This window comes from Natrix helvetica (genome assembly GCF_964273705.1).
Source record: "Natrix helvetica genome assembly, chromosome: 1".
Taxonomy (NCBI): domain Eukaryota; kingdom Metazoa; phylum Chordata; class Lepidosauria; order Squamata; family Natricidae; genus Natrix; species Natrix helvetica.
Genome location: NC_138548.1, coordinates 349259383 through 349287363, shown reverse-complemented (window position 1 = coordinate 349287363; position 27981 = coordinate 349259383). Strand labels below are relative to the sequence as shown.

The window sequence follows — 27981 nt, the reverse complement described above, 5'->3', positions numbered from 1 at the left end:
GATTGTGCATTTGTGATAGTGTTGAATATCTGTAGTTCAGGTGTAAGATGAGCATCCTCCGAGCTTGTGGGCTGGTTTCCGAACATTTCACTACCAGGCTGGGCAACATCTTTAGTGGAATTTAGGGGATGGGGATGTCATTGCCATTGTTCTTCTGTTTATAAGGGCATCATATAGTCAATAAGCCTTGTGATGGTGAGGTCATGTCAGATCAGGGTCACATCAGGTCAGGATCTTGTGTTGGGTCAGGTATGGGTCCCCCACTATTTGTGGGGTCATCCATGAGAGTGCATACTGTTACGAAGCAGAGTAACAGGACAAGGCATATCTGGTACCCATCAAGAGCATTTGTAGCCCCTTTCTGTGACTTATGTCCCAAAGTCAGTGTATCAATGATAGCATTAATGCTGCTCTTTTGCCCCATTGGGAATGTGGTGTTGGAAGAGTGAGGGGGGGGGGAATAAATGGGGATTGTTAAAGAAACCATCCCTAAAGAATTGGAGAAGAGAGTAAACAGAGTCATCCAATTGTAGCACCTCCTAGTTTTTCATTATTAGATGCCTCTTTGTATTCATGTCAGGTCTCAGGATAATAACGTAGCATTTGGGGATAAAAATGCAGCCCATTAAACCCAGGCTGGAGGCCAGGATGGAGAAGATCTGCACAGCCACCATGTATTTCCCTTTGGTGCTCAGGTAGGTGGGGACAAAGGAGATCCAAACACTGCAGAAAACCAACATGCTGAAAGTGATCCACTTGGCTTCGTTGAATGTCCCTGGGAGTTTTCTGGCTAAAAAAGCCACTATGAAGCAGATGGTAGCCAGAAAACCCATGTAGCCAAGGGCATTGTAGAACATGGCAACTGAGCCTTCATTACACTGTAGGATGATCTGTCCTGGTTGGGAATGCAAGTCAGAGTCAGCAAATGGGGGGGCATTTCCCAGCCATATAAGGCAGATGCCCACCTGAACCCCAGAACAGGACAAGACAATGGAATTGGACAGACTTTTCCCCAGCCATTTTCTCATCATGCTGCCTGGTTTTGTGGCCAGAAATGCTACCACCACCATGACAGTCTTGGCCAGTAAGGAAGACACGGCAACTGAGAAAACAATGCTAAAGGCGGTTTGTCGAAGAAGGCAGGTAACTTTCTTAGGTCGACCCATAAATAAAAGGGAGGTCAAGAAGGAAAGCAGGAGGGAGATCAGGAGAATGTAGGTGAGGTCCCGATTATTGGCTTTGACTATGGGAGTTTCTCGGTACTTAATGAAGATTCCCAGAACAAAGGCGGTAGTTATGGATAAGGCAATGGCAAAGAGAGCCAGGATGAGACCCAAATTTTCTTTATAGGACAGGAAAGTTATAACCTTGGGGATACATTGATCTCTCTTCTTATTGGAATACTGATCATCTGGACACTTTTCACAATGGGCTGCATCTGAAAAACATTATCTAGCATGTAATTTTTTTTCTGCAGCTGTAGGATTATGACAAATGCAACCGAAGTCAATTGCTACTACAATACATAAAACATATTTTTAAATGTGATGGGCTGAGAGAGGGATTGGGAGAAATGGGGAACACGTTAGAACGGTGATGGCTAACCGTTTTGTCCTTGTGTGCTGAAAGCGCAACAGCACGCATGCGTGTGCCAATACCCATAATGCAATGCACACATGACAACCCTCCCCACACGGCCCACCCCCCTTGCATGCACACAAACTCCTGTGTTCCGCTTTGGGCCTAGCAGGCCTCCCTGAAGCCTCCTGGAACCAAAAAGGGGGACGGAGAGGAGCACTGCCTCCTGCGCTCCCCCTGCCCCATACATGTGCATATGACCCCCCCCATGCATGCACGCATCACCCCCTGCCCCTCCGCAACATCACGGTATTAGCAAATTCTTCCCCTCTGTATTTGCTTAAGATGTAAGCTGGAATCTGAGAAAACATATTCATGAAGGATAAATGGACACAGAGTAACAGTGAAGAAGTGTTTGGGATCATGCAGCTGAAAATGAGCTGAAGCATGATTCCATTGTCTTTGGAATCCTACCAAAAACATCAGGTGGGCACAAATCTAGTACTTTGCCTTTAATTAACTTAATTGCTGTTGGGACACAATTGCTTGCAAGTGGAAAGAAGTTGTTGAATGTATGGGGTGTGTGGATTGAAAGTTTATTAATTTCAATCATTCGTGTTTAATTTAAGTCAAACCTATTTGTTTTCTTTACTCAACCAAACCTGGCACATAGATGACTTACTCCCTGGAAACAAATACTGTGGGGGTAAGACACCCCTAACACCCCTCAGGGTGTGTGTTCTGTTAAGATACAGCCTGTTGTGCCTTAAAGTGACTTCTACCGTACTGCCATAAAATGGCTTCTACTGTACAGTGCGGTGGAGTTGCCATGGTAATGGCTTCACAGTACTCCACAAGGGGACTCCCTCTGGTAAGGGAGAAAATCCAACATTAGAAATTACATTTGGTCTGGATGTTTTCAACAAGGCTTTGATTATTTTTGAGGACAAATGTATGGCTTTTGGGGGCACAGGGAAAACATTTGTAACTAATTTAATTGTTGCCGAAATCAGGTCTTTTCTTGTCTAATACAGGATTGGGATAAAAATATACCCGGGCAATACCGAGTTATCAGCTAGTGTTCCAATAAAACTCTGTGAGGTCTCTGTGAGCTACAAGGACAAATTCCTTATGTTTCTATTTATCTATTTATCAATCCCATTCCTCTGATAACTGATTTTTCCCATACCTCTGGCTGTAAAAGAACTCAGTTTTCCCACTAAGGTAAGCCATAACATGATGATGCACACATGTCCAAGGAGTAATTCAATAGTTCTTCCCAGAGAGACCCAATATTAATTAGAAATAATCATTACTTCTTTTAAAGCTGCTAAGCATTTGAGTGCCAAGCTTCAAAAGACGTCTTGCTGTTGCAACTATTATCGCATCTCAGCTTGCCAATGAACTATGGGAGGGGGAGGGAGATAGAACACAAGCCAGACACCAAGACGTTGGCATGAGAACCAAGGACATTTTAGTAGTTGTTTACAAAAGCCCAAAAGACTTTCCCATAACAATATCCAGAGACTGTATTGGACAATGTGACCTGAGCTAATTGGGGTGGTGGTGGAGGAAGAATTTGTACTTTAACTATAAGGGTTAGTGTGGAAAAGATCTAGATCTGGTTTTGCCCTCCAATGTGCTGAAATGATGTACTCAATAAAGTTTTGCAAGAAGAGATTGGACCGTCTTGATTGTGCTTGCTTTGGTTGGGCTCGTCAGTTGGAACCTTGATCAACTCTCACAATCAGTGACGTGCGGTGAGGTTTATGGCTGGTGAGGCACTGACGTCATCAAATGATCATCATGAAGGGAGGACTGTGACAACTTTGATCTTTGCAAGCGTGCAAGCAAAATACCCCAGGATCACAGTGGCGGGGACAGCAACTCCTTCCGCTGCACTGCGGAAAAGAGCCACGCTGTGCAGGAGGCTCCTCAGCGCAAACCTCAGATCAGCGCGAGCCGCGGTCCCCTTCATGTTGGCTCTGGAAGGAGGGGAATGGGACCGCGGCTCACGCTGATCTGAGGCTAGCGCTGAGGAGCCTCCTGCACAAGCGGTCCCATTCCCCTCCTTCCTGAGCCAACATGAAGGGGACTGTGGCTCGCGCTGAACTGAGGCTAGCGCTGAGGAGCCTCCTGCACAGCGTGGCTCTTCTGCACAGCGCAGCAGAAGGAGTTGCTGTCCCCGCCACCGTGATCCTGGGATATTTTGCTTGCATGCTTGCAAAGATCAAAGTTGTCACAGTCCTCCCTTTTTTAGAGGCTTTTTTAAGCCTCACCTCAGCACTCGCCTTTTCCCTTTTACATTTTTTTTCTTTTCATGAGAGCGGTGAGGCTCTGCCTCCCCTGCCTCCCCTGACTGCACGTCACTGCCCAATGCTTGACTTCTTTCCTGAAGCCAGACAAGAAGATAATAAGAGATTTAAGCTATCTATCAGGCCTGCATTGGGCCTTCCAGCCTGCCACATTTAATGCTGTGGGGAAATGAGAGGGGGAATTGTATGGAGTATGGGAGATATATAGTCAAAATAACACTCCTTTCTCAGAGAGTCAAGGACATCTTGCCCTGCACCTGGAGGGAGGTGGGACTGGGAGGCATCTCCAGTTGTGACGGGGCCTGATTGGGCCATGTGATGGACATGTGGGTGCTGGGTAGTTGCTTGGACTTTCTTTTGGGTGGGGAAAACTTGGAAGCTTTCAGATTTTTGTTTTCCCAGATGTGCCAATATGACATCTCTAATAAAATGGAACTTTGAGGAACTTCAAACCTCGGAGTCTTCTTTCATTGAGGGTGTTACTTGGAACCCTGACATTAACCTGATTTTGAACGTTTCCAGGGTTTCCCCATTTTTCATTATTTATTTTAATGGGCACATCATCATGCAACCTTGGGCGATGATACCCAAGTATTGAAAAGTTTGGGGACTCCTTTAAGAAATGCAAATGTTATTGTTTTATGGAATTTTGCTAGAAATTGGGACTAAAATTAGAAGGAAAGAAAAAAGTTTTAGAAAATTTTGGCCAGAAAAACAAGATTGAATGTTGATTGCACCCTCAATTTCAACCCCCCCAGCTACCTACCTTCTTGCATAGAAAATGTTCCTTCCATACACAGAGAACAGTCATGGCAACAAATTGGTGCTCCCTCTCTTAAGAGCTTGGTGTATCCTGGGTAACAACTTTCTGAACATCTAGAAGAAGGCATCATCTAAGCATTAAAAAACACCCAGTTATTGAATAGAATAGAATAGAATAGAGTAACAGAGTTGGAAGGGACCTTGGAGGTCTTCTAGTCCAACCCCCTGCCTAGGCAGGAAACCCTATACCGTTTCAGACAAATGGCTATCCAACATCTTCTTAAAGACTTTCAGTGTTGGGGCATTCACAACTTCTGGAGGCAAGCTGTTCCACTGATTAATGGTTCTAACTGTCAGGAAATCTCTCCTCAGTTCTAAGTTGCTTCTCTCCTTGATTAGTTTCCACCCATTGCTTCTTGTTCTACCCTCAGGTGCTTTGGAGAATAGCTTGACTCCCTCTTCTTTGTGGCAACCCCTGAGTTAGAAGAGTTTATTTCAATGAACTGGTTTCTGGAAGCCAAGAGGTATATGGAACAAACTCAGCCATGGTATAGTGGCATGGCAGTTACTGATGGAGACCTCAATCCTCCTTTCTTTCTAATAGTTGGAGGTACCATCTGACATGGGCCTTTATGGAAAAGAACTCTGAACATGAATGAATGAAAGGAAAGGAATTCTCTTTATCAATTTATATTTGCAATCCTAAAACATATAGTTCATCTATAGGTTTCCCCTGTCCATTTGTGTTAGACTCTAGGGGACAGGGCTTATCTCTGTTTCTTAGCCCAGAGAGCAAACATTGTCCAAAGACATTTCTGTGATCAAGTAGCCAGCATGACTATACACAGAGGGTGCACAGAACGGTGTTACATTCCCACTGGTACCTATTTATCTACTCATATTTGCATGCTTTCAAACAGCTAAGTGTGCAGGAGTTGAGGCCAGTAACTGTACAGTAGTGGCCAAAATTGTGGAAACCTTTTGAGAAAAGTGTATTTTCTAAAACTAGCTAATAACACCACTTTTTGGGGAAGTAGTACCATAAAATATATATATCAACGGAAAGATAATTTAATCAAAAATGTAAAGCAATAACTTTTATGAAGGATTTGCTATTCAAATAGCAGTTATAAAGAAGAAAAGTGAAACGAGATATACAGAAATTGTCACCATAGAAAAAACAAGATATACAAAAAAATATCCCCATGCCAGTTGATACTTAGTTGGGGAACCTTTAACATGAATTACGGCCTTACAACGTCTTCCCACGGGGTGAACCAAGACTTTTAGTTCTGCAGCTGTTATAACGTGAAACCAAAATTGAATGATTGCTTCTATTAACTGGGTTTTATTGCTGGGTCGCTTCTGACTAACAAGTTTCTTTAGTGGGCTCCATAGATTTTCAATTGGGTTAAGGTCTGGGCTATTCCCAAGCCATTCCAGCAGTGGAATATGATTAGCTTGAAACTCCCCCAAAAGTGGTGTTATTAAACCTCACTTTTCCTAAAAGGTTTCCACAATTTTGGCCATTGCTCAAACCGGGGCTGAGCCTTTCCTGAAGCATACACTTTGCTTTTATTGTCCAAAAGAGACAACTGGACTTTCTGATTTTTCTTTAAACATGTTTTGCTTCTCATCCAAGGAAATTCTTGGATGAGATGGCGGGGAACGCTGGAGAAGCTTCTCGGATGAGAAGCAAAACATCTTCAAAAGAAAAACCAGAACTTCCAGTTGCCTCTTGAAAAAGCACCTTTGGGACAACCATGACTGGGATGACTGAGAATCTTCAGAGATACTTTGCTTTATTCTTCATTCCAAAGGAAAGTGGCTGCATTGCAAAAGATGTTTCTCCTTAGGGGAGGCTCCCCCTCCTTTCTTTGGCATGACTCTCCCCCACCCCGCTGAATCTGGCTGCCAATGTCTCTGGGTTTCTCTTCTAAAGCTGAACATTGTATCATTACATACAAATTCTTCTTCTTCTTCTTCTTCTTCTTCTTCTTCTTCTTCTTCTTCTTCTTCTTCTTCTTCTTCTTCTTCCTCCTCCTCCTCCTCTTCTTCCTCCTCCTCCTCCCCCCTCCTCCCCTCCTTCTCCTCCTCTTCTTCTTCTTCTTCTTCTTCTTCTTCTTCTTCTTCTTCTTCTTCTTCTTCTTCTTCTTCTTCTTCTTCCTCCTCCTCTCCCTCCTCCTCCCCCTCCTCCTCCTCCTCTTCTTCTTCTTCCTCCTCCTCCTCCCCCTCCTCCCCCTCCTCCTCCTCTTCTTCTTCTTCTTCTTCTTCTTCTTCTTCTTCTTCTTCTTCTTCTTCTTCTTCTTCTTCTTCTTCCTCCTCCTCCTCCTCCCCCCTCCTCCTCCTCCTCCCCTCCTCCTCCTCCTCCTCCTCCTCCTCCTCTTCTTCTTCTTCTTCTTCTTCTTCCTCCTCCTCTTCTTCTTCTTCCTCCTCCTCCTCCCCCCCTCCTCCTCCTCCTCCTCCTCCTCCTCCTCCTCTTCTTCTTCTTCTTCTTCTTCTTCTTCTTCTTCTTCTTCTTCCTCCTCCTCCTCCTCCTCCTCCTCCCCCCCCCTCCTCCTCCTCCTCCTCCTCCTCCTCCTCCTCCTCCTCCTCCTCCTCCTCCTCCTCCTCCTCCTCCTCCTCCTCCTCTTCTTCTTCTTCTTCTTCTTCTTCTTCTTCTTCTTCTTCTTCTTCTTCTTCTTCTTCTTCTTCTTCTTCTTCTTCTTCTTCTTCTTCTTCTTCTTCTGCCATTGTCAAGGTTCCAAGTAACACCCCCAAGTAACAACCCCAACAAGCCAGGGCCATCTTTAACTTTGGATCTTCAGGGCTGCTAGTCATATCTGTCATCGGACATTGGCGATCATGTTGGAGATCATATTTTTTATCAACAGCAGCATGAAAAAGGGCTGCTGAGTTTTGTCCAAACCCGTCCCATACATTTTGAAGTCATGATGTTCTGCTTGGACCTTGTTTACTTTCCCTGGAGGATTAAGTGAAGTATGCCATATTTTTCTGTGTCACATCACATGTCCGAAATATTCTTTCACTTTTTAATGGTTTTGATGATAACCCTTGGCTTTCCCAGGCGGCTTATTCACCCCCACATTTCTGATTTTTTTCAACCCAGTTTATATGTAACAGCCACCACTAAATCCATATTTCAAATGCTTCTAGTCTCTTCAAGTGCTTTCTGTCAGAGACTGCATGCAAATTACTTTTTTTCAACTGCTCACATTTTCCCAAACAGATTCTCCACTTGACATTTTCTCTCACGCAATCCAGTGGATTACGCCTTTGAAACCTTGGGCTTTTTTAAAAATTCAAATTATCTCATGGGCTATGAATTATGATATTATCTTCCAATTTAATAATGCAGAATGTAGAGGACGTGACACTATCGATGGTGCAACAGGTTTCAGCTTGTGATAAACTTCTGAAAAATCCTAAAAGATATGTGATAACTAATGAATTGAAGGGACATGGTGGCTCAGTGGCTAAGATGCTGAGCTTGTCAATCAGAAAGGTCAGCAGTTCGGCGGTTCGAATCCCTAGTGACATGTAATGGAGTGAGCTCCCGTTACTTGTCCCAGCTTCTGCCAACCCAGCAGTTCGAAAGCATATAAAAATGCAAGTAGAAAAATAGGGACCACCTTTGGTGGGAAAGTAACAGTGTTCCATGCGCCTTCGGCATTTAGTCATGCCGGCCACATGATCATGGAGTCATCTTCGGACAGTGCTGGCTCTTCGGCTTTGAAACTGAGATGAGCACCGCCCCCTAGAGTCAGGAATGACTAGCACATCTGTGCAAGGGGAACCTTGACCTTTATCTTAACTAATGAATTAATAGGGCTTTAGATTCCTTTATCTTCATTGGTTTGGACGGGAATGATTTCTGAATAGAAAAGACTGCATTATGTGGAGTTAAACAGGTGAGCAAAAATGAAGAAACATCAGCTACCTAGTTAAATGATGTTGGCCATTGGATGGCACCCTGATTGATGGAGACCTTGACTTCTGAGGAGGCTTCTCTTTCTACACTCCCAACTTTCACCCCAGCAGTCGACTTGTTGGGAAAAACTGTCCAGTGCATGATATCAAAGTCAGCAGCAGGAACTCCATTTTCATCCAAATAAACCCCATCTCTGGAAACATTGTGAAGTTGGAAGTTTCTCATGAATTGATGAAGCTGCAAATCAAAGAAAATCACACATGCAGCTTGCAGATTTTTATTTCAGCCTTTATTCAATGTTTTATGGCTATTATTCTGGATTTCAAGCGCTCTGAATAATTTAAAATCCTCAGCTCATAACTTGGGTTGAAAGAGGTCGATTTAGGATTTCATGGGAAGTTACTCTCCCTTTATTTCCAGGGAACACAGATCTTTTTCAGATACAAAGTGTCTTACAGTTTCTTAAAGGGACCACTACGTTCTCCAACCCAGCCATAATTTATCATCTTCATTTTAACAAAATCCAAAATGACATAACCTGGAAAATTAAAGAATTTATTTAATCACCCAAAATTTTGCTGTGAAATCATACTTTTTAATAGGGTACCTGTTTGGGGACCAAATTTGGAGATATCTCTGTCTCTATCTATCTGTCTCTGTCTCTGCTGTGTCTGCTATGTCTGTCTATCTCTGCCTCTGTCCGTCAGTGTCTGTGTCTGTCTGTCTGTCTGTCTCTGTCTCTGCTGTGTCTGCTGTGTCTGTCTATCTCTGTCTATCTCTGTCTCTGTCCATCTGTGTCTGTCTTTGTCTGTCTATCTATCTGTCTGTCTGTGTTGCTGTCTGTGTCTGCTGTCTCTATCTCTGTTTATCTCTGTCCCTTTCTCTCTCTTTCAAAGTCAGCAACTGATGTTTGGAATATCTCAACCCTCCTTACATCCAATTTCATGGAACTTTGAAAGAGAAGTCTTACCTGCCATGGCTGTACAATCTGGGGTGACTGATTGTTTCCAACATGCATACTCCTCTTGCTCATTTGGGAAGAAGAGACAGCATTGAGGACCCAGGCCACAGCTTGTGTTGCTTTGGAAATACCGGAGCCATCCTCAGACAGGACTCTTGCAACCACATCATGGGGTGGAAGTTTCTGGCTTACTTTTTCTGTGCATCTTTCCCAAACTTTCTTAGAAAACACAGGCTTTGCATAGGAACATTGGAACACTTTCTTTCCAAACTGTTCAACAGTGCGGGCATATGAATTGTAGTTGTAATATTGTGTCCTTCTCTTTGTCTGGGTGAGGAAGGAAAACAAAGCATGTTTGTGTTGGAGATCAACCCCGTAGTAAAACATTCCTACACTTGTATCTGACAAAGCTGTTGCAAACCACACTTTCCCCCCAACAAAGTTATTAGTTCTTTCAGTATGTTCTATTAGTCCTGAGATCAGTGCTGTGGCCTGAAAATCCAATTGGCAAAGAATAATTTTGACGTGACTGTTTATAAGAAGAAAGAGCATTTTTCTTCTTTCTTGCACAAATATTTTCCCGAAAAGTAAATCAGCATTCATTGTTGGGATAGTTTCTGAGAGGACGACGCAAACCCCATTTTTTACAGCTAGAGTCTCCAAGCTTCTTTTAAACTTTTCCCCTCTTTCATTGCCCTGAGAAAGGAGGCCGATCCACGTCCATCGGAAATGCAGGAGCAGCTGGACAATGGCTGAGTTAGGAGGTTCTTGTTTTGGGGTCATCCGGTAGAAAAAAGGAAAATGGTGATTTTGCTCAGGCATGTGGCTGATAACACCATAGTTGATCTAAGATGAAAGAGAAGATATTGGTAGTTTGTTCTACTTTGAATTATTAAAGTCAAATGCTTCAATATAAGCACAGTCTAGCTAGCCTGAAAAATTTACAGCATGGAATTTAAATTCAATTTAGCTTCATACCTGTGGAATTTTGTAGAGTCCCAAGAAAATAGAAACATGATCAAAGAGTTCGGAATCCGTCTCTTCAAGAACTGCCAGCAGGTTCTTTTGTCTTCCACAACTGTAGTTTGGGACGTTCTCCTGCCCTGTAGACAGCAGATCCATCATGGCCTCATAGGTTATCCTTGCATTGAAAAAAGTCTGATAGATGCTGTAGCCCAGGGTGATGTTGGGTAAGAGCCAAGGATTCCGGTTGATCTCATGAACAGCAAAGAAGAAGGACAGGATCTGGAAGAAGCTCGTCTTCATACTGCAACACAATAGAAATCAAAAAGTTCATCAACTTCCACCTGGACTTGCTTCTTCAGTTTATGGAAATCTGTCTTAATGTAGCTTTATATTTCTATATCGTAATGTAGGAAATATTATCAGACACATAGCTAATTTTTTTAATTGATCCTTTTATTGGTTTTAAAGGATAAATTAAAAAAAGAGCAACCAGGATGATGAGGGGACTGGAGACTAAAACATATGAAGAACAGTTACAGGAACTGGGCATAGCTAGTCTAGTAAAGAGAAGGACAAGGGGAGACATGATAGCAGTGTTCCAGTATTTGAGGGACTGCCACAGAGAGGAGGGGGTCAAGCTATTTTCCAAGGCACCTGAAGGACAGTGAAGGAATAAAGGATGGGAACTGATCAAGGAGAGATTCAACCTAGAAATAAGGAGAAATTTTCTGACAGTGAGAACAATCAACCAATGGAACAGCTTTGCCTTCAGAAGTTGTGGGGGCTTCATCACTGGAAGATTTCAAGAAGAGATTGGACTGCCATCTATCAGAAATGGTGGAGGGTCTCCTGCTTGGGTGAAAGGGGGGGGGGGGTTGGACTAGATGACCTACAAGGTCCTTTCCAGCTTTATTAATCTGTTAGTAACACCATTGTTATGTCAACCTGGCTTCCTCCTTGACTTTACTTGTCAGAAGTTTGCAAAAGGGAATCACACAACCCCAGGACACTGCAATGGCCATCAATACGAAACAGCTGCCAAGCATCTGAATTTTGATCACAAGGTCATGGGGATGCTGCAAAGGTCATAACTGTGAAAAATGGTGCTATGTCACTTTTTTCAGTGCCGTTGTAACTTCCAGCGGTCATTAAACAAACACTTGTAAGTCGAGGAGTATCTGTAATGACCTGCCTTTCTCAACGTAAGGAGCTTGGAAAAGGGAATCATTTCTAAAATGATTTTTTTTTTCATTTTAGAATGAAATTCATTTTTTTCATTTTTCACTGCAAAAAAAGATTGCAGTGGGTAAAATCACTCCCCCCCCTCAAATCCTGTACATATTGACTTTTTTTTTAAAAAAACAAAGTTTTATTGGTTTTTTTAAAAAAATAACAAGGAAAAAGGTAGTGGAAAGGTTACACATTTTGGCAGTTGCAATGTGTGGTAGGTGCCCCCTCCCTCCATACTCATAATATACATTTACACAAAAAACCAGATAAACCAGATGATCTTACAACAGACACACAGGACACGGGAGGGGCCGGAGCTCTGCTGGCGGGGGGAGATGGGGCAATACCGAGAAAACTCAGATCACAAAAATGAATAAGAAAATCTGCTTGACATAAATTGATCGAAATTATTAATTGAACTCATATGCTGACTATATATTACTATTTAGTAATGAATTTTGTGTAAATGCATATTGACCTTTTCAATCTGTGGGTTGGCGACTTGGAGAAATCATAAGGGTAATATAGAGAAAATATTTTAGATGTTATTCCAGAGATCAGGTAGTCTCCGGGCTTGTAGTAGTGAAAGCCCTTATTTTCTTCTTTTGTCAGCTTCAAAGGACATTTCATCAGCATCGTGAAACAAGGAAATTGGGACAGGAGAAGAAGCAAAAATAGCTGCTTTTCCAGCAGCAACATTTGACATGTACAGATGGAGATCCTTCTTAGTTCCTCTCTCAAAAGAGCACAACTGTAATGAAGATGGTCCAGTTTGGCTCCAGATGTGGAAGAGGAACCTGGAATCTTACACTTGCACAACTCCAGCCTAATTCTACTAACTATGCCCTCTGCTCTCAGAAAGAGCAGTAGTAGTTTCAGATCATATGTCTAGGATTTCTATAGGATATCTAGGATATCCTGTTTTTGTCACATTACTTTAAAAGTCATGGTGGTAGCAGAAATCTCATATAAGATTCCCCCCCCCCACAAATAGAATAAATAACCATGATTTTAATGATTAGAAGGGGAATTGGGAATAACTGTTGCAACAGAGGTGCATTATTGAAAAACAACAGTTTTAGAATAGATTAACAGTGTGGGAAGGGACTTTGGAGGTGTACTAGTCTAACCCCCTGCTTAGGCAGGAAACCCTACATCACTTCAGACAATGGTTGTCCAATCTCTTCTTAAAAACTTCCAGTGTTGGAGCATTCACAACTTCTGGAGGCAGGTTTTGCATCACTCAAGGGCATGGTTTTAGTTCAAGAGTCTGGAAGGGAACAATTTATGGATGTTTGATTGCCTTTTTACTCTTGGAACATGTTGTTGAGATTCTAAACATTGTCATGTATTAAAACAATTAAATACTTTTCACCAGCTGTCTGTGGAGATTTTTTTAAATAAAAGTTTATTTTTATTTTTATTTTTCAAAACAAATACAACACATCCTTCTTTACATACTGTAGAAAGTGTATCAGTTGGTTACAAAAAGGCCTACGTGCATCTCTTCCACAGTCAACAAACATAATTCATATTAACTCAAGTATTTTAACTCAGATATTTATACATATTACCATCATCATACCTCCATTTTCATTTGACTATAATTGTTTAAACGTCCTTCATCATAAAATATACCAAGATAACCACATATTGGCATTTCATTTACTATTTCTAAAATCCCCCAATAACATTGGATCCTTATGTCCTATTCTAGCTAAACCTCCATAATATTTAATAACAAAGTTTTCTAATCCTTCTTTCCAAATCACTCTTTACAATTTACATCCCATTTCCTTATGTTGTACCCATACATATATATACCAGTGATGTGCGGTGAGGTTTATGGCTGGTGAGGCTGGTGACGTCATCAGGAAGGCGGGGAATGGGACGTGTGCAGGAGGCTGAGGCAGCCTCAGCCTCCTGCACACGTGGTCCCATTTCCCGCCTTCCTGAGTCAACATGAAGGGGACCGTGGAGCGCGAGCTGGCAGAGCGCGCTCCGCGGTCCCCTTCATGTTGACTCAGGAAGGCGGGGAATGAGGCCACATGTGCCTTTTCCCTTTTCCCTTTTTTTTCTTTTCATGATGAGAGCGGTGAGGCTCTGCCTCCCCTGCCTCCCCTGACTGCACGCCCCTGATATATACGTTGTTATCATTATCCCTTCTTTATTTGACTATATCCTGTATCATATCATTTCCCCCCCCCCCTAATAATCAAGACTTAACTGAATCTACATACTGTAACTTAATTCTTTTTTTATTAACCTTTTTATATAATCCAAAAGAATTTCTAATCTTCCGTTCATGGGTACCATTCAATATTCATATCCAATTATTACTTATCATAGCACTACACATTGTATACATTATTATCATTATCAATTATTTATTTAACTATATTTATTGTCACTAAATTTCACTAAGTTTAACTAGTTTTAAATTATACTCTTCCATCTATCGGCCTGTATCTTTCCAGTAGCAAAACAGTCTCATGTCTTCTGCCATTTGTGGTATTAGTCCTCTAATCATCTCCTTAACAACTTTGTATGGACTCCTCTTAGCAACTCTTTGCTTATAAAATCTCTCATGTGATTTCAATGCCCTTCTTCTGTTTCCTTAATCAGCTTATCTTTGATTGTCGGTAGTGTTATCAATGATATTGCTAATAAAATTTCTCTCTTTAAATCCATAAATTCCTTTGTTTTCAATTCTTCTGTATCTTACCATCTGGGGTAAATTTCCCCTCCATTTAATTCCACTTTCAGTATTCCACCCTTTCCATTTTCAGAGACAAACCAATCACCATAAATATCAGCAATTTTAATTTCTTTATATTCATTTTTCTCTTTGATTTTTAGGATTTTAACCACCACTTTTTCCATTTGATAAGCATTTTCAACTTCTTCATCATATTTTGCTGTTAGATACTCTAAGTCTTCCAACTTCTTCTCTATCCTCTCATGTGTACTGTATCTGATAATTTCTGTATTTCTGAGAATATCTTTTGCAGACTTAAAACTTCTTTCTGCAGTTGAAATTGTGCCATTATCTCCAGCTAACAAACACTGCTGCTCTAGCTTAGAAGGTTTTAACAGGATTAAGCATAAATTCACAATAGCATTTCATTTTCACCTTTCTCTGATTAGAAATATACTTCAAAGGAACATCTCTGTGTTTTTCTTCTTATCACTCTCTATAAACAAGCAGTGAAACCTTGAAGTGCCAAGCCAGGATAATGAGTGAAAAAAAGTGTTTCATTTCCAATACACAAACCTCTAGCCTCCGAGTAGTAGTGTTATTGTTGCAATGTTGCAATTTTCTTTGTTTCCTTTTGTATCTTTTTTGTATTTCAAGTTAAAAAAAGTCCAATTCTTAAATGAGTTAGAAAAACACCCACAGTAGTGAAAGAGGAGAATTTTAGTCCATAGCTTACAGAGAATAGGGAAAAAAATAGAAGAAGAAAACTTAATCCATTCGTTTTAAAAGGCTTGCATAAATTCCATCCATGAAGATAGCATTTAAAAAATAAGATAACCACTGTCCAAAACCATTCCAAATTTAATTCTGCCACTTATTTCTTCTGTTCTCCAATTTAAATTAATTTTAAGTTTTTTTTATAGGCAGTCACTTTTAAAACAGTAAAAATTCCTCAACAGCTGGAAACACTTTCTCTTTCCATATCCTTCTGTTTTGGAGCCGCCCCGACTTCATCAGCCAAATGGCTGGATTTTTTGTCACTGGCTTGAAGAATTTCTCTTGGATCAATCAGAGACTCTGCAATGTCACTCAGATCAGCAAGACATATTCTTCCTGTTCACTGTCTCTGTGGGACGGTTTAGGTCCGTTTGGACCACCCAGTGGCAAAAGTATCGACTGCGATCTCAGAGCATTGAGATCGCACTTCGTCGCGTCGCGTCTTCGGCTCCTCCCATCAGTCTGTGGAGATTTTCAGTCATCCAGATCATGGTTGTCCCAAAGGTGCTTCTTAAAAAGGTAACTGGACTTTGCTTTTCTTTGAAGACTTTTTGCGTCTCATCCAAGAAGCTTCTTCAGTTCTGACTGAATGGTGGCAGATGGAAGGATTTATATTTCTTGAAGTCTGGTCATTAGGACTCATTCTGAGAGTCATGGAGGCCCTGTGTCCTCAGGGTCACCTGAATAGTGCTAATGGGTGTGGAACTTTCTTTGAACTGCTGAAAGGACTGTGTGGTGAACAGGAGACAGGCGGTATTGTATCCCTCCCCCTCTCTTGAGAGAGGGCTGTTCAATCTTAATGTCGACGAGTGCTTTGAGTCCCTCTTTCGAACCAATAGTCCTCTCTGTCCAGAAGTCCATTCTGGACAGAGAGAACTGCTGGTTTGAAAGAGGGTAAAATCCAAACTGTGGGTGAAGCCCTATTATTATATCTTTTAGAATTTCAATCTGTTTTTATGTTTATAATTATTTTTATATTATGAGGAACCTTGGTCAGAATGCAGTATTGCAGGCGAACTCTGCTGACTGCCAGCAGCTCTATTCTAACTGGTTCAAGGTTGACTCAGCTTTCCATACTTCTGAGGTTGGTAAAATGAGGACTCAGATTGTTGGGGGCAATAGGCTGCCTCTGTAAATTTGGTTCAAACAAAGGTTTAAATGCCTATAAAGTAGAACATAATCTTTGCCCCTGTGCAAAACTTCTTGCACTAATTGGGATACAAAATATTTCTTATTTAGCAAGGGATGCAATTTTTTATAGTGATGTCAAAGCTTAGGCAGATAATGATGTCCCATATAAACACTACTTAGTTAAAGAGAGTTCATGTTGCCTTATCAAACGTTACCAGACACACTGTCAGAGTCAGACTTCAAGGACCCATCTCCTTACTGAGCTTCATGGTTTCATTTCCTGGTCCCCAGCTAGAGTCCTGAGTCCTGTTCTGTAAAATCAGCTAGGCAAAGATTCAGTCAGATTTCCAAAGAAGGCAAGGACTGGCCTAGGTTGGCATTTACCCCTTATTGAGGAACATAGTTCAAAGTTCAGAAAAAAGGAAGAAAGATTCCTGTCAGATGTGCCCCAGTCCAATCCCGTGGAAAGAAAGACCCTCATCTCCATTTGGTTGAAGTGCTAGTTTCTTTTATTAAAAGATGCTGCTTGAAGTTCAGGCTAGAACTGAATTTCCCACACTAAAAAGATATAGAAGGTTTTCCCTCATCTCAGCCCTCACCCCATGACCAGTTTGTCTTCAGCCAATGAAGATTCACCTTGGTGTTTTGAGAATGCTGAGGTGTTTGAGTTAACCCACATTCCTTCTCAGGGCACATGGCCTTGAGTGCTGACATAAACTGGTTCTGAGGTTCTTTGTTCTTCGTCAACCTGTCACTTTCCCCTGTCCTATTTCCCATCGCATACGTATTTATCCTGCCAATGCTTCCTCCCTCCTTAGACTTTGATGTCAGGATGCCAACGAGGCACCAAGACAAAGATGACAGACCTAACAATTCCATAGATTACACACATAGATTTTACTTGTATGCTATCTTATCTTATATTTAAAATAAACTAATAGAAAAACTAGGATCACAACTAGGAGTTTGGATTAAATTTTATCATTAGTTGCTCTTTTGTATTCATGTCTCAAGATAATGCTCTTTTGTATTCATGTATCACTCCTATGCATGCCTTTTTTTTTGACAAAAACAGGCCCGTTATGGTGAAAAACGGGCCATTTTCTGCTCATTTTTGCCCCCCTAGAACCCAGCAGTACTCTACAAGCCTCCTAAAGGCTATTCGTGTACTTTTTTGGAGAAAAAATGGGCCCGTTTTCATGAAAAAAGTCTGCAGAGTGCAAAAACTTTTTTTTAATTTGCCTCTTCAAAATCTTAGTGCATCTTATACTCTGGTGCATCTTATATTCTGAAAAATACGGTATTTCTGTATATGTTGCATATAAGCCACTATTAAAGGTCTAAGTCTCTGTGTGTTGTGTTGTGCTCCTGGGTTGTCTCCTAATAGTAGTCATGCTGCAAACGCCCTGAAATGTAAGCTGTACAAAAATAGCTATTAAAATCAGGAGCCTGTATAGCTTTTCATCATTAGATGCTCCTTGGTGTTCATATCAGATCTCAGAACAATGATGTAACACTTTGGGACAAAAATACAGCCCAGTAAACCCAGGCTGGAGGCCAGAATGGAGAAGATCTGCACAGCCACCATGTATTTCCCTTTGGTGCTCAGGTAAGTGGGGACAAAGGAGATCCAAACACTGCAGAAAACCAGCATGCTGAAGGTGATCCACTTGGCTTCGTTGAATGGCCCTGGGAGTTTTCTGGCTAAGAAAGCCACTATGAAGCAGATGGTAGCCAGAAAGCCCATGTAGCCAAGGGCAGAACAGAACATGGGAACCGAACCTTCATTACACTGCAGGACGATCTGTCCTGGTTGGGAATGCAGGTCAGAGTCAGCAAATGGGGGGGAATTTCCCAGCCATACAAGACAGATGCCCACCTGAACCCCAGAACGGGACAAGACAATAGAAATAGCCAAACTCTTTCCCAGCCATTTCCTCATCCTGCTGCCTGGCTTTGTGGCCAGAAACGCCACCACCACCATGATAGTCTTGGCCATCAATGAAGAGACGGCTAGTGAAAAAATAATACTGAAGGTGGTTTGTCGAAGAAGGCAGGTAACTTTCTTAGGTCGACCCATAAATAAAAGGGAGGTCAAGAAGGAAAGCAGGAGGGAGATCAGGAGAATGTAGGTGAGGTCCCGATTATTGGCTTTGACTATGGGAGTTTCTCGGTACTTAATGAAGATTCCCAGAACAAAGGCGGTAGTTATGGATAAGGCAATGGCAAAGAGAGCCAGGATGAGACCCACATTTTCTTTATAGGACAGGAAAGTTATAACCTTGGGGATACATTGATCTCTCTTCTTATTGGAATACTGATCACCTGGACACTTTTCACAGTGGGCTGCATCTGAAAAACAGAAAAACATGTCTGTTTCTGCAACTATAGGATTACAACAAATACAAATGAAATCAATTAATGCCGCAATACATCAAACATGTTTGTAAAAATGATGGGGATGAGAGAACATATTGACATGAGTGGAGAACGTATTAGAAAATACTTATCCATCATAGTCAAATCTAAGTAGAAAGTATGAGAAAATATATTAATGTATTATAATATATTAATCCTTTTCATCTTCTCTACACTCACTTTTATTGATATTATATTATTATTATTGTGTTGCTTTGCATATACATTGAGAGCTTCTGCACCAGAAACAAATTTCTTGTACAATCATATCTGGCCAAATATTCTATTCTATTCTATTCTATTCTATTCTATTCTATTCTATTCTATTCTATTCTATTCTATTCTATTCTATTCTATTCTAAATGATCTATGAAAATGGAGCTGACTATAACCTACTCCTATGAGTTACATCATATGGATACAAAATTTAGAATTTTGGCTTTAATTAACTAAATTATTGTTGGAATGCAATTGTTGTCTTGTTATGATGCCCTCTGAAATATATTTCATAATGGCAAAGGATGCCCTCTGGAATCCTATATTATGTTTGCTCATTTGCTTGTTCCATTAAATAGAAGTTATTGTATATTGATTGAAATGGTATTAATAGAAACAATTATTATCTCCACTTCATGTTCATTATGTAATGTGGCTCATAGGACACCAAGTCTGACCTGGGACTAGAAAACAACTCATGTTGGAGCTCAGTACCTCTCCAGGGAGGCCCACACCACAATCAGGAGTACATGTCCAAGAAATACAAGCAGACTTTCCTTCTTTCCTGACACCAAATAAGAAGGTAATAATCTGAGAGATTTCAGCCATTTCCATTATTTATTTAGTAGCCAAATCATCATGCAAAATTGGGTGACAGTAACCAATACTTAAAAAGTTCGTGGAACCTTCAGAAATTCAATTTTTTAATCTTTGTGGAATTAAAAATATACTATGTTAGTAATTACGTGTACAAATAGCAGGGGTGGGGGGGAACCACCTTTACCAAAAAGAGTGAATTTTGATTGCATCCTGAATTTGTCTCTTTTTGCCAAATCCCACCTACCTTCTTGCACGGAGAATGTTCCTTCCATACACAGAGAACAGTCATAGCAACAAACTAGTGTTCCCTCAATCATAACCTTGGCAGGGTAACAACTTTCTGTACATCTAGAAGAAGGCAGTGCCTAAACATAAAAATAAAGATCAGTCAAAGCAACATATGAATTATATGGATTTATTTAATGACGCCAAGAAACATCTGGAGCAAACTCAGCCATGAAACAGGCGATGCAGGCCTGATCTTTCCTCTTCGCATTGGGTAGGCTGGTCTGAAGTGATGTGGGCTGGCTCCTTACATTTTTCAGGCCAATTTGACTACATTTGACCACATTGCGGGCCGAATCCGGCCCATAGGCCTTGAGTTTGACACCCCTGATGTAGACTGTAAAGCCCCCAACACAATTGGTGCAGAGCGGGGTTGGTCCCAGTTCGGCCTGGATTGGCTTTTGGTTTTTTATTTGGAGGGAATGTGGACTATCGGCAACAAAAATTATTTTGGAGCAGAAAATGTGGGGAGATAAATAGGAGATCTTGAACCAAGCAGCTTCACCTATCCGCCCAAATGATATTGGCCATAGGATGGCACTTTGATTGATGGAGACCTTGACTCACGCTTCCACAGCTCCAAGCAGCCTTGCTGTGTCAGCCCTGAAGATGCTCCCAAAATGGCTTCATAGCTGACAGTTTCATTATGTATAAATTGTATAAATTGTTTTTTTTCAACTGACTTCATTTCCACCACATTTTTAATTTGGTATGTTTCTCTTGTGCAATTCAGTGGAATATTCTCTTGAACCTTTGGTTATTGTCTTATTGAAAGTAAGATTGTTTCATAGTTTATTCATTATGAAATCATATTTTGACTTAGTAATGTATATTGTAAAGGCCTCAACAGAACTGGTGATGTAGCAGTTTTCAATTTGTAGGAAACTAGTGAAAAACCTCTAAAGATACATATCTTATGAATTATAGGGGTTTTATGTTTCCTTATTTGGAGGGCATGTGGACTATCTTCAACAAAAATTATTTTGGAGCAGAAAATGTGGGGAGATAAATAGGAGATCTCAAACCAAGTAGCTCCACCTACCTGACCAAATGATATAGGCCAAAGGATGGCACTCTGATTGATGGAGACCTTGATTTCAGAGGAGGCTACTCTTTCTACACTCCCAACTTTCACCCAAGGAACAGAATTTTTGGAAGATGTTTTCCAGTTCATTATGTCAAAGTCAGCAGTAGGAATTCCGTTTTCATCCAAATAAACACCATCTCTGGAAGTGTTGTGAAGCTGAAAGTGTCTCAGAAACCAATGAAGCTGCAAAGACATAGAAAAATTACATGATTGGCACATCATCTGAAACCAGCTTAGTGCTTCTCCCACTATGAAATTGCCAAACACCAACAACATAATCATAACTAAAGAAATCCCCTTTAGATATGGAAATCCTTCACAGTTTCCCCAACAACCAAACATTCCAACAATTGACAACACAAAACGAATGACAGGATCACCATACATATTTCCTCCTTGAATCTCCAGATGTTTCTTGGAGCAACACATCATCTGGCACATCCACAAAAATAACAAATAAGGGATGTACTTCCCTATCATATTGCTGCCTTATATATCAAAGGCCAGCCACTTTCAAACCACTGAATGCCTGTGTCAGGCCTGCAGTCATATTCCTTTAAGGATCTTTGGCCTGCCACACTCTCTATTATTTTACTATGCTGTTTCATTAGTGGGGTAATTGGGAGGGGGAACAGTAAGGAGTAGAATGTGTTGTTGTCAAAACAAAACATTCCTCTCTAGAAGCCCAAGGTCATCTTTTGTCTCTGCACCTGACCGGAACTAGATGGGTGGAAATGCCAGCGTAACAGTGGAAGATTGGACCATGTGATGGACTTGTGGGTGTGGGGGCAAGATCATGAACTTTCAACTGGGTGGAAACCCCAGGAAGCTTTCAGATTTGGGTTTTCCACAGATGTGCCAACATGTCTCTCTTAATAAATTGGAAGTTTGAGGAAAGATCTGCCTTGGACTCTGATTTAATTCTGGATGATATTTGGAACTCTGACAGCCTGTTTCACTATCTGGTTTTTTGAAATTAAATTCACTTCTACTTTGAGCAATTGTCCTGCGTCCTTCATTTGGTGACCCAGCTCAGGTTTGGGCTGAAAATTCTTCTAACATGTAACCAATAATAAGTAAACTGAATGAGGAGGTCAGCTTATTTTCCAAAGTACCAGAGTGCAGGAAAAGAAATAATGCAAGGAAACTAAGCAAGGAGAGAAGCAACTTGGAATTAAGGAGAAATTTCCTAACAGTGAGGACAATTAACCAGTGGAACAGCTTGCCTCCAGAAATTGTGGGCGCTCCATCACTGGAGGTTTTTAAGAAGAGACTGGACAGCCACATGTCTGAAATGCTATAGGGTCTCCTGCTTGAGCAGGGGGTTGGACTAGAAGACCTCCAAGGTCACTTCCAACTCTATTCTGATTCGATTGAACAAGACCTCTGTGGCCTAGAGGTGGAGCTCTTGCCTCACAATTAGGAGGTTGTGGGTTCGATCCTAGGTAGACACAGATGTAGGGCAGGAGGTTGGATTAGATGACCTCCAAGGTCTCTTCTAACTCTGTTAATCTGCTTTAGAAGGCAAGATATAGACAGTGGTGACAGGTCTAGATTTGCATTTTAGTTACCCATAAGAACCTGATTTGAGGGATCATTTATCCATTTATGATAAATGGAAAGATAATTAAATAAAGGTTAAAATATATGGAATATGGACAACTATGAAAGTGATATGGGGAGATTGTAAAGCAGAGGTTTGTGATTCACTTTTATACATGATAATTAAACTGAGTTGCTAATTGATTGAATATGACAATAGAAGGACAATTAAGAATGGGTTAAAAAATAAGAAACATGGACATATATAGAACTTCTAAGATGAAGAACAAAGTGAGATGTGTACCGCTTGTTATTCTATATAGTAGATTAAGGGAATTTCAATGAACATTGAACAGCAAGGATTGCCATTTATAGACAATTAAGGGTAACCTAAACCAAGATATGGAAAAATGAAGAGGGAACATGAAATATACTTACTCTGGGAAACTATTGAGATTTAAAGACGGAATCACAAAGTGGGGGCGTGTAAGGATGCATAATTATATAAATATAATGATGAGAATAGCTGGGAATTATAACCAGGTCTACATCTCGGCCAAAATTAGACAGCGGGGTGGGGTGGGTTAAAAGCACAATGAGTATCTATGTATACATTTATTTTTCTCTCTTTTTTAAAAAAGGAGGAAGATATATGTCAAAATTAAATATGTATATTGAAAAGGAATTCTAAATACCATCAACATAAAATGGAGCTCGCTCAGAAGCTGAGATACACCAAGTAAAGAGGATGAAGAGTGGGAAGTAGAGGAGAGAGGTAAGGGAAGAAAAGAGGGATAGGAGAGAGGACAGTGGGGAGGGGGAAGAGGAGGAGAAAAAGGAGGAGTGGAAAGGGGAGAGAGGAGAAAGAGAGAGGAAGGGGAGGTAGAGAAGAGAAGTGTGACAGAGGGAAGAAAGGAGGTAGTGAGGGGGAGGAGAAAGGGAGAAGAAAATGATAGATAAGGTACAAATATGATGTATGGAGAGCAGAAGAGCCAATAATTGTTTTGGGGAGTTGATGGTAAGATTAATTGATGTAAACATTTAATTACACAATACGATGTTGGCTAGTATACCAATACTAGTATACATGTGGTTATATGTTATGACAATGAAAAAAAACTTTATATATAAAAAATAACCTGATTTGAGGATTGCTAGAATATCCTGAAGTTGATTTAGTTTGCAAATGAGAAAAATTGCTGTGTCACTATTGTGGTGTCGCTGTCATTACAGCATCCTAAACTAGTAGAGGTAATTTCAAGTTTATAAGAGTTATTCCCATATTGCCTCTGCCACTCTCAATTATGATAAACAGGACAATTGCTGTTTGGGGTATCTCGCTCTTCTCTGCATCCAATTTCATACAGTGAAAGCATCAGGCTGGTGAAAACTGAGTATAAATGTTCCCGCAGTTTTCACATAATTAAAGGTAAAGTTTTAATCCCCTTTCCAAATAATCAGTTACATGGTAGAATCAAGGTGGCATCTGATTGCCGAGTAACTGCACTCATCCTCCCTCCATCGGCGAGAATGTCCTTGGTTCCCAGGAGAAAATATTTTGTTTTGGCTACAAAACCCAGGCTATCTTTATTCCCCCCTCCTTATCCCTCGACTCCCGTGTGGCAACACTGAACCTTCACACTGGCCTCAGTCAGGTCAGCTTCAGGGTTGACACTCTCAAATACCACAAACTGGGCAACTGCTCTTTGGAATATCTCACAACTTTCTACATCTAATTTAATATTGACGAATTGGAGAATCAATTAAACCTCAAAGGTGAAGACTTACCTGCCATGGCTGTATAACCTGGAGTGACTGATGGTCTCCAACCTGCATTCTCCTCTTACTCAGTTGGGAGGAAGAGGCAGCATTGAGGACCAAAGCCACAGCTTGGATTGCTTTGGAAATGCCGGAGCCATCCACAGTTACCCTTCCTGCAAGGACATCCCTGAGTGGTAATAGCCTGCTCTCTTTTTCTGTGCATCTTTCCCAAACTTTCTTAGACAACCCAGACTTTGAAAAGGAACACTGGAACGCTTCCTCTACAAACTGTTTCTCGGTAGAGGAATATGAATTAAAGTTATAATATTGAGCCCCGTTTGTCTGGCTGAGGAAGGAAAACAAAACATCCTTACGTTGGAGATCAAGTTTGTTGGAAAACATTTTTAGGTTTAAATATGACAACGTTGTTGCAATCCACACTTTTGCCGCAATGAATGTATTCTCCCTTTCGCTAGCACGTATTATTGACATTAGCATTGCTGTGGCCTGAAAATCTAGTTGAAAAACTATAATTTTTACTTCATTGTTGATAAGAAGGTTGACTATTTTCTCCTTTTCTTGCTCAAACATGTTTCCGGTACGAATATCCACATTTGTCGCTGGGATGGCCTCTGAGAGGACAATGCAAACCCCATTTTTTACAGCTAGTGTTTCCAAGCTTCTCTTAAAGTTTTCTCCTCTTTCGTTGTCCTGAGAAAGGAGGCTGATCCACGTCCATTGGAAATGCAGGAGCAGCTGGACAATGGCTGAGTTTGGAGGTTCTTGTTTTGGGATCATCTGGTAGAAGAAAGGAAAATGATGCTTTGGCTCAGGTATGTGGCTGAAAATACCGAAACTGATCTAAGATGAAAGAGAAGATATTGTTAGTTAGTATCACTTTTAATTCTAAAAGACAGGTGCTTAAATATAAGGGCCTTTCTCCAATGCTGAAAGAAATGTATAGAAAAACAGTACCCCAAAAAGTTGAAATTAGCTGGGTCCCTTAATGTTCTCTGTTTCTCTTTGCTTCTTTACACTTCTGGCCAAACCCCATCCATACAGCTATGCCTGGGTGATGCAATGGATGCCATGAGGCACTACTGTTGTCAACAATTGAGGCTCACATGAACACTACACACTCTGTGGGTCAGCTACATAGTATATCAGGTTCTGCAAGTGGTTCAGATCAGAAGAGAGCATCTTAATATTTTAGAATAGAGAACTCTCCTGATTTAACAGGGATACACAAAGAGATAATCAGGTTCAGATTCGGAGTGATTGTTAAATCCGACACTAGTGCCAAACTACAGCTACTGTATGAAAGTACAACAATGGATCCTTTTGCTTAGGGCTCTATGCATCAACAGGCATTTGAGCAATTGAAGTCTGATCGTATAAAATACTTGGCTTTGGGACTTCTGCAATATAGAATGAACTTTCATTTGTTTTTAATCGAAAAAGAGGGCTATGCACATGGGACTCCCATTGATGGGATGCAGTTGCACAGGTTTACTCTCCTTGTTTATGTGCATTTTCAGCACATAGACATTGTCAGGTTAGTTACTGACCATGCAAAGGACATTCTGTTACACAGCATGATGTCATGTACATACATAAAGTGCAACCTTTCTCAATCATGAGAATCTCTTATCTATCTCTGAACTACCCCTTCTATCTTACGACGGGCAGCATCCGCAGAATCCAAGGGTAACAATTTATAAATTTCTTCTTAAAAACCCAGTTGAATATTTCCTTCCTCTCATTACAGAGTATCAGGACTGTTTTTTTCTTTTACACTAGCAGCTACAGTTTCAAAAAGGAAGTTGAAAGAGAATGCAATTATTCCAAGGATGGATTAAAGAACATTTTGGGAATCCCCAATAACCACTAGTATAGAGGTACAAAACAGAGTTGGACAGATGAAGGAATTCATATCAAGGATATTGCTTGGCCTAACTAATAGAAGTAATAGGTTGGTATTTTTCTGCAGTGGTTAGATGATTGCTGGTCAGATCTGAGGGTTGGGTAGGGGATCTTTATAGTCCCTTTTAACTTTTTCATTCTATGATTTTATGAAAAAAACCCCATCTATTTCTTACTGGTCATTAACTTTTCAATTTATACCTCACTCATTCAGCACTTATACATTCCTGATTCCCCTTTGTCTTTCTTTGTCATGCCTATTTTTCAAATACACAATGACCACCGTCTCCAACTCATTTTATTATCACTTTTGAAAAACCCATGCTTTCATTTCACAAAACAACTATTGTGGGTTTTTAAAAAAACACACACAAAAAATCTTGCAACAGGCCACATTTTACTATTCCCTTTCTCCAAGCATATGTGTGCCACAATATTTCTCCATCCTTTCCCCAACATTAGTAGACATTCCACTATGGGACCCGAGTTCATTTATATGCTTTTAAAATTTTCTTTGAAGAAAGGCTCTTTAGTGGCAGAAAAGGAGAAATCACAAACTAAAGACATTGTTTCCAAGCCATGTTGTGGCAGGGAGACTGAAGTCATATCTGTGCATTTTTAAAAAAATAAAATTATTTCAGGTATTTTAATATCTAACTACTTTTGGGAGAGAATATAAGGTCTGCAGTGTGGGCTAATCTGAAGATCATACAACATGGAATTAAGTTCATTTTAGCTTCATACCTGTGGAATTTTGTAGATGCCCGAGAAAGTAGAAATGTGATCAAAGAATTCAGTATCCATCTCTTCTAGAACTGCCAGCAAGTTCTTTTGTCTTCCACATCTGTAGTTTGGGACGTTCTCCTGCCCTGTAGACAGCAGGTCCAACATGACCTCATATGTGATCCTTGCATTGAGGAAGTTATCATAGATGTTGTAGCCCAGGGTGATGTTGGGCAACACCCTTGGGCTCTGGTTGATTTTATGAACAGCCAAGAAGAAGAGCAGGATGAGGTGGAACATCATCGTCTTACTGCAAAATAATAGCCTACTTGTACAATGTCATTAGGTAGCTCACATCCATCCATAAATAGATAAAAGACACCAATTAAAAACATATCACTCCTCCAAGGTGCAGATCAAACAGAATCTCAGCTCAATCCCTCAGCCTAGCTCTATCCTTGGATGAAGAACCAAGAATTCACAACCCTCTGGATTGCTGAAAATGGAGCGTTATCAAATGTACATATTTGACTCATAATATTATATGATTTCTTCCTGCTAGATCACCCAGGAGGTGTCTAAGAGCCAGATTCAAGTACTGGATTCACTGAGCGAGTGGCATTATCTGCCTCAAGGTGGTTTGCTCCTGTAAAATCCCTTTGCAGAATATCAATGGCTCTGGAGTTACTGCCCTATATCCAAAATTCTTTAATGTGATCCACTGTAGCTAAATCAATAACTCATCATATAGGTTCTCTGTCCTCCTTAAGTTTGTTTTTGCAATGTATTCCTTTTATTTGAAGCAAAAGTAAAATGGAAGCCACAACATCTTACAAAATGGTTAAAGGATGGAAATAAATGTTGGGAAGGAAGGAAGGAAGGAAGGAAGGAAGGAAAGAAGGACGGAACGCACAATATCTTACAAAATAGTTAAAGGATGGAAATAAATGTTGGGAAGGAAGGAAGGAAGGAAGGAAGGAAGGAAGGAAGGAAGGAAGGAAGGAAAGAAAGAAGGAAGCCACAACATCTTACAAAATAGTTAAAGGATGAAAATAAATGTTGGGAAGGAAAGAAGAA

At 40.7% G+C, this 27981-nt stretch overlaps 1 protein-coding gene across 1 annotated transcript; it reads right to left on the bottom strand.

Moving 5' to 3' along the window:
* Positions 1 to 539: 539 nt before the first annotated feature.
* Positions 540 to 27207, bottom strand: LOC309401873 (vomeronasal type-2 receptor 26-like; the record flags this gene model as incomplete). Its single annotated transcript, XM_081971179.1, has 7 exons — positions 540 to 1438; positions 8628 to 8823; positions 10526 to 10814; positions 18631 to 18701; positions 20911 to 21138; positions 24799 to 25119; positions 26926 to 27207. The coding sequence occupies 7 exons, from the start codon at positions 27205 to 27207 to the stop codon at positions 540 to 542; spliced, it is 2286 nt and encodes a 761-aa protein (XP_081827305.1).
* Between the last annotated feature and the right edge of the window lie 774 nt (positions 27208 to 27981).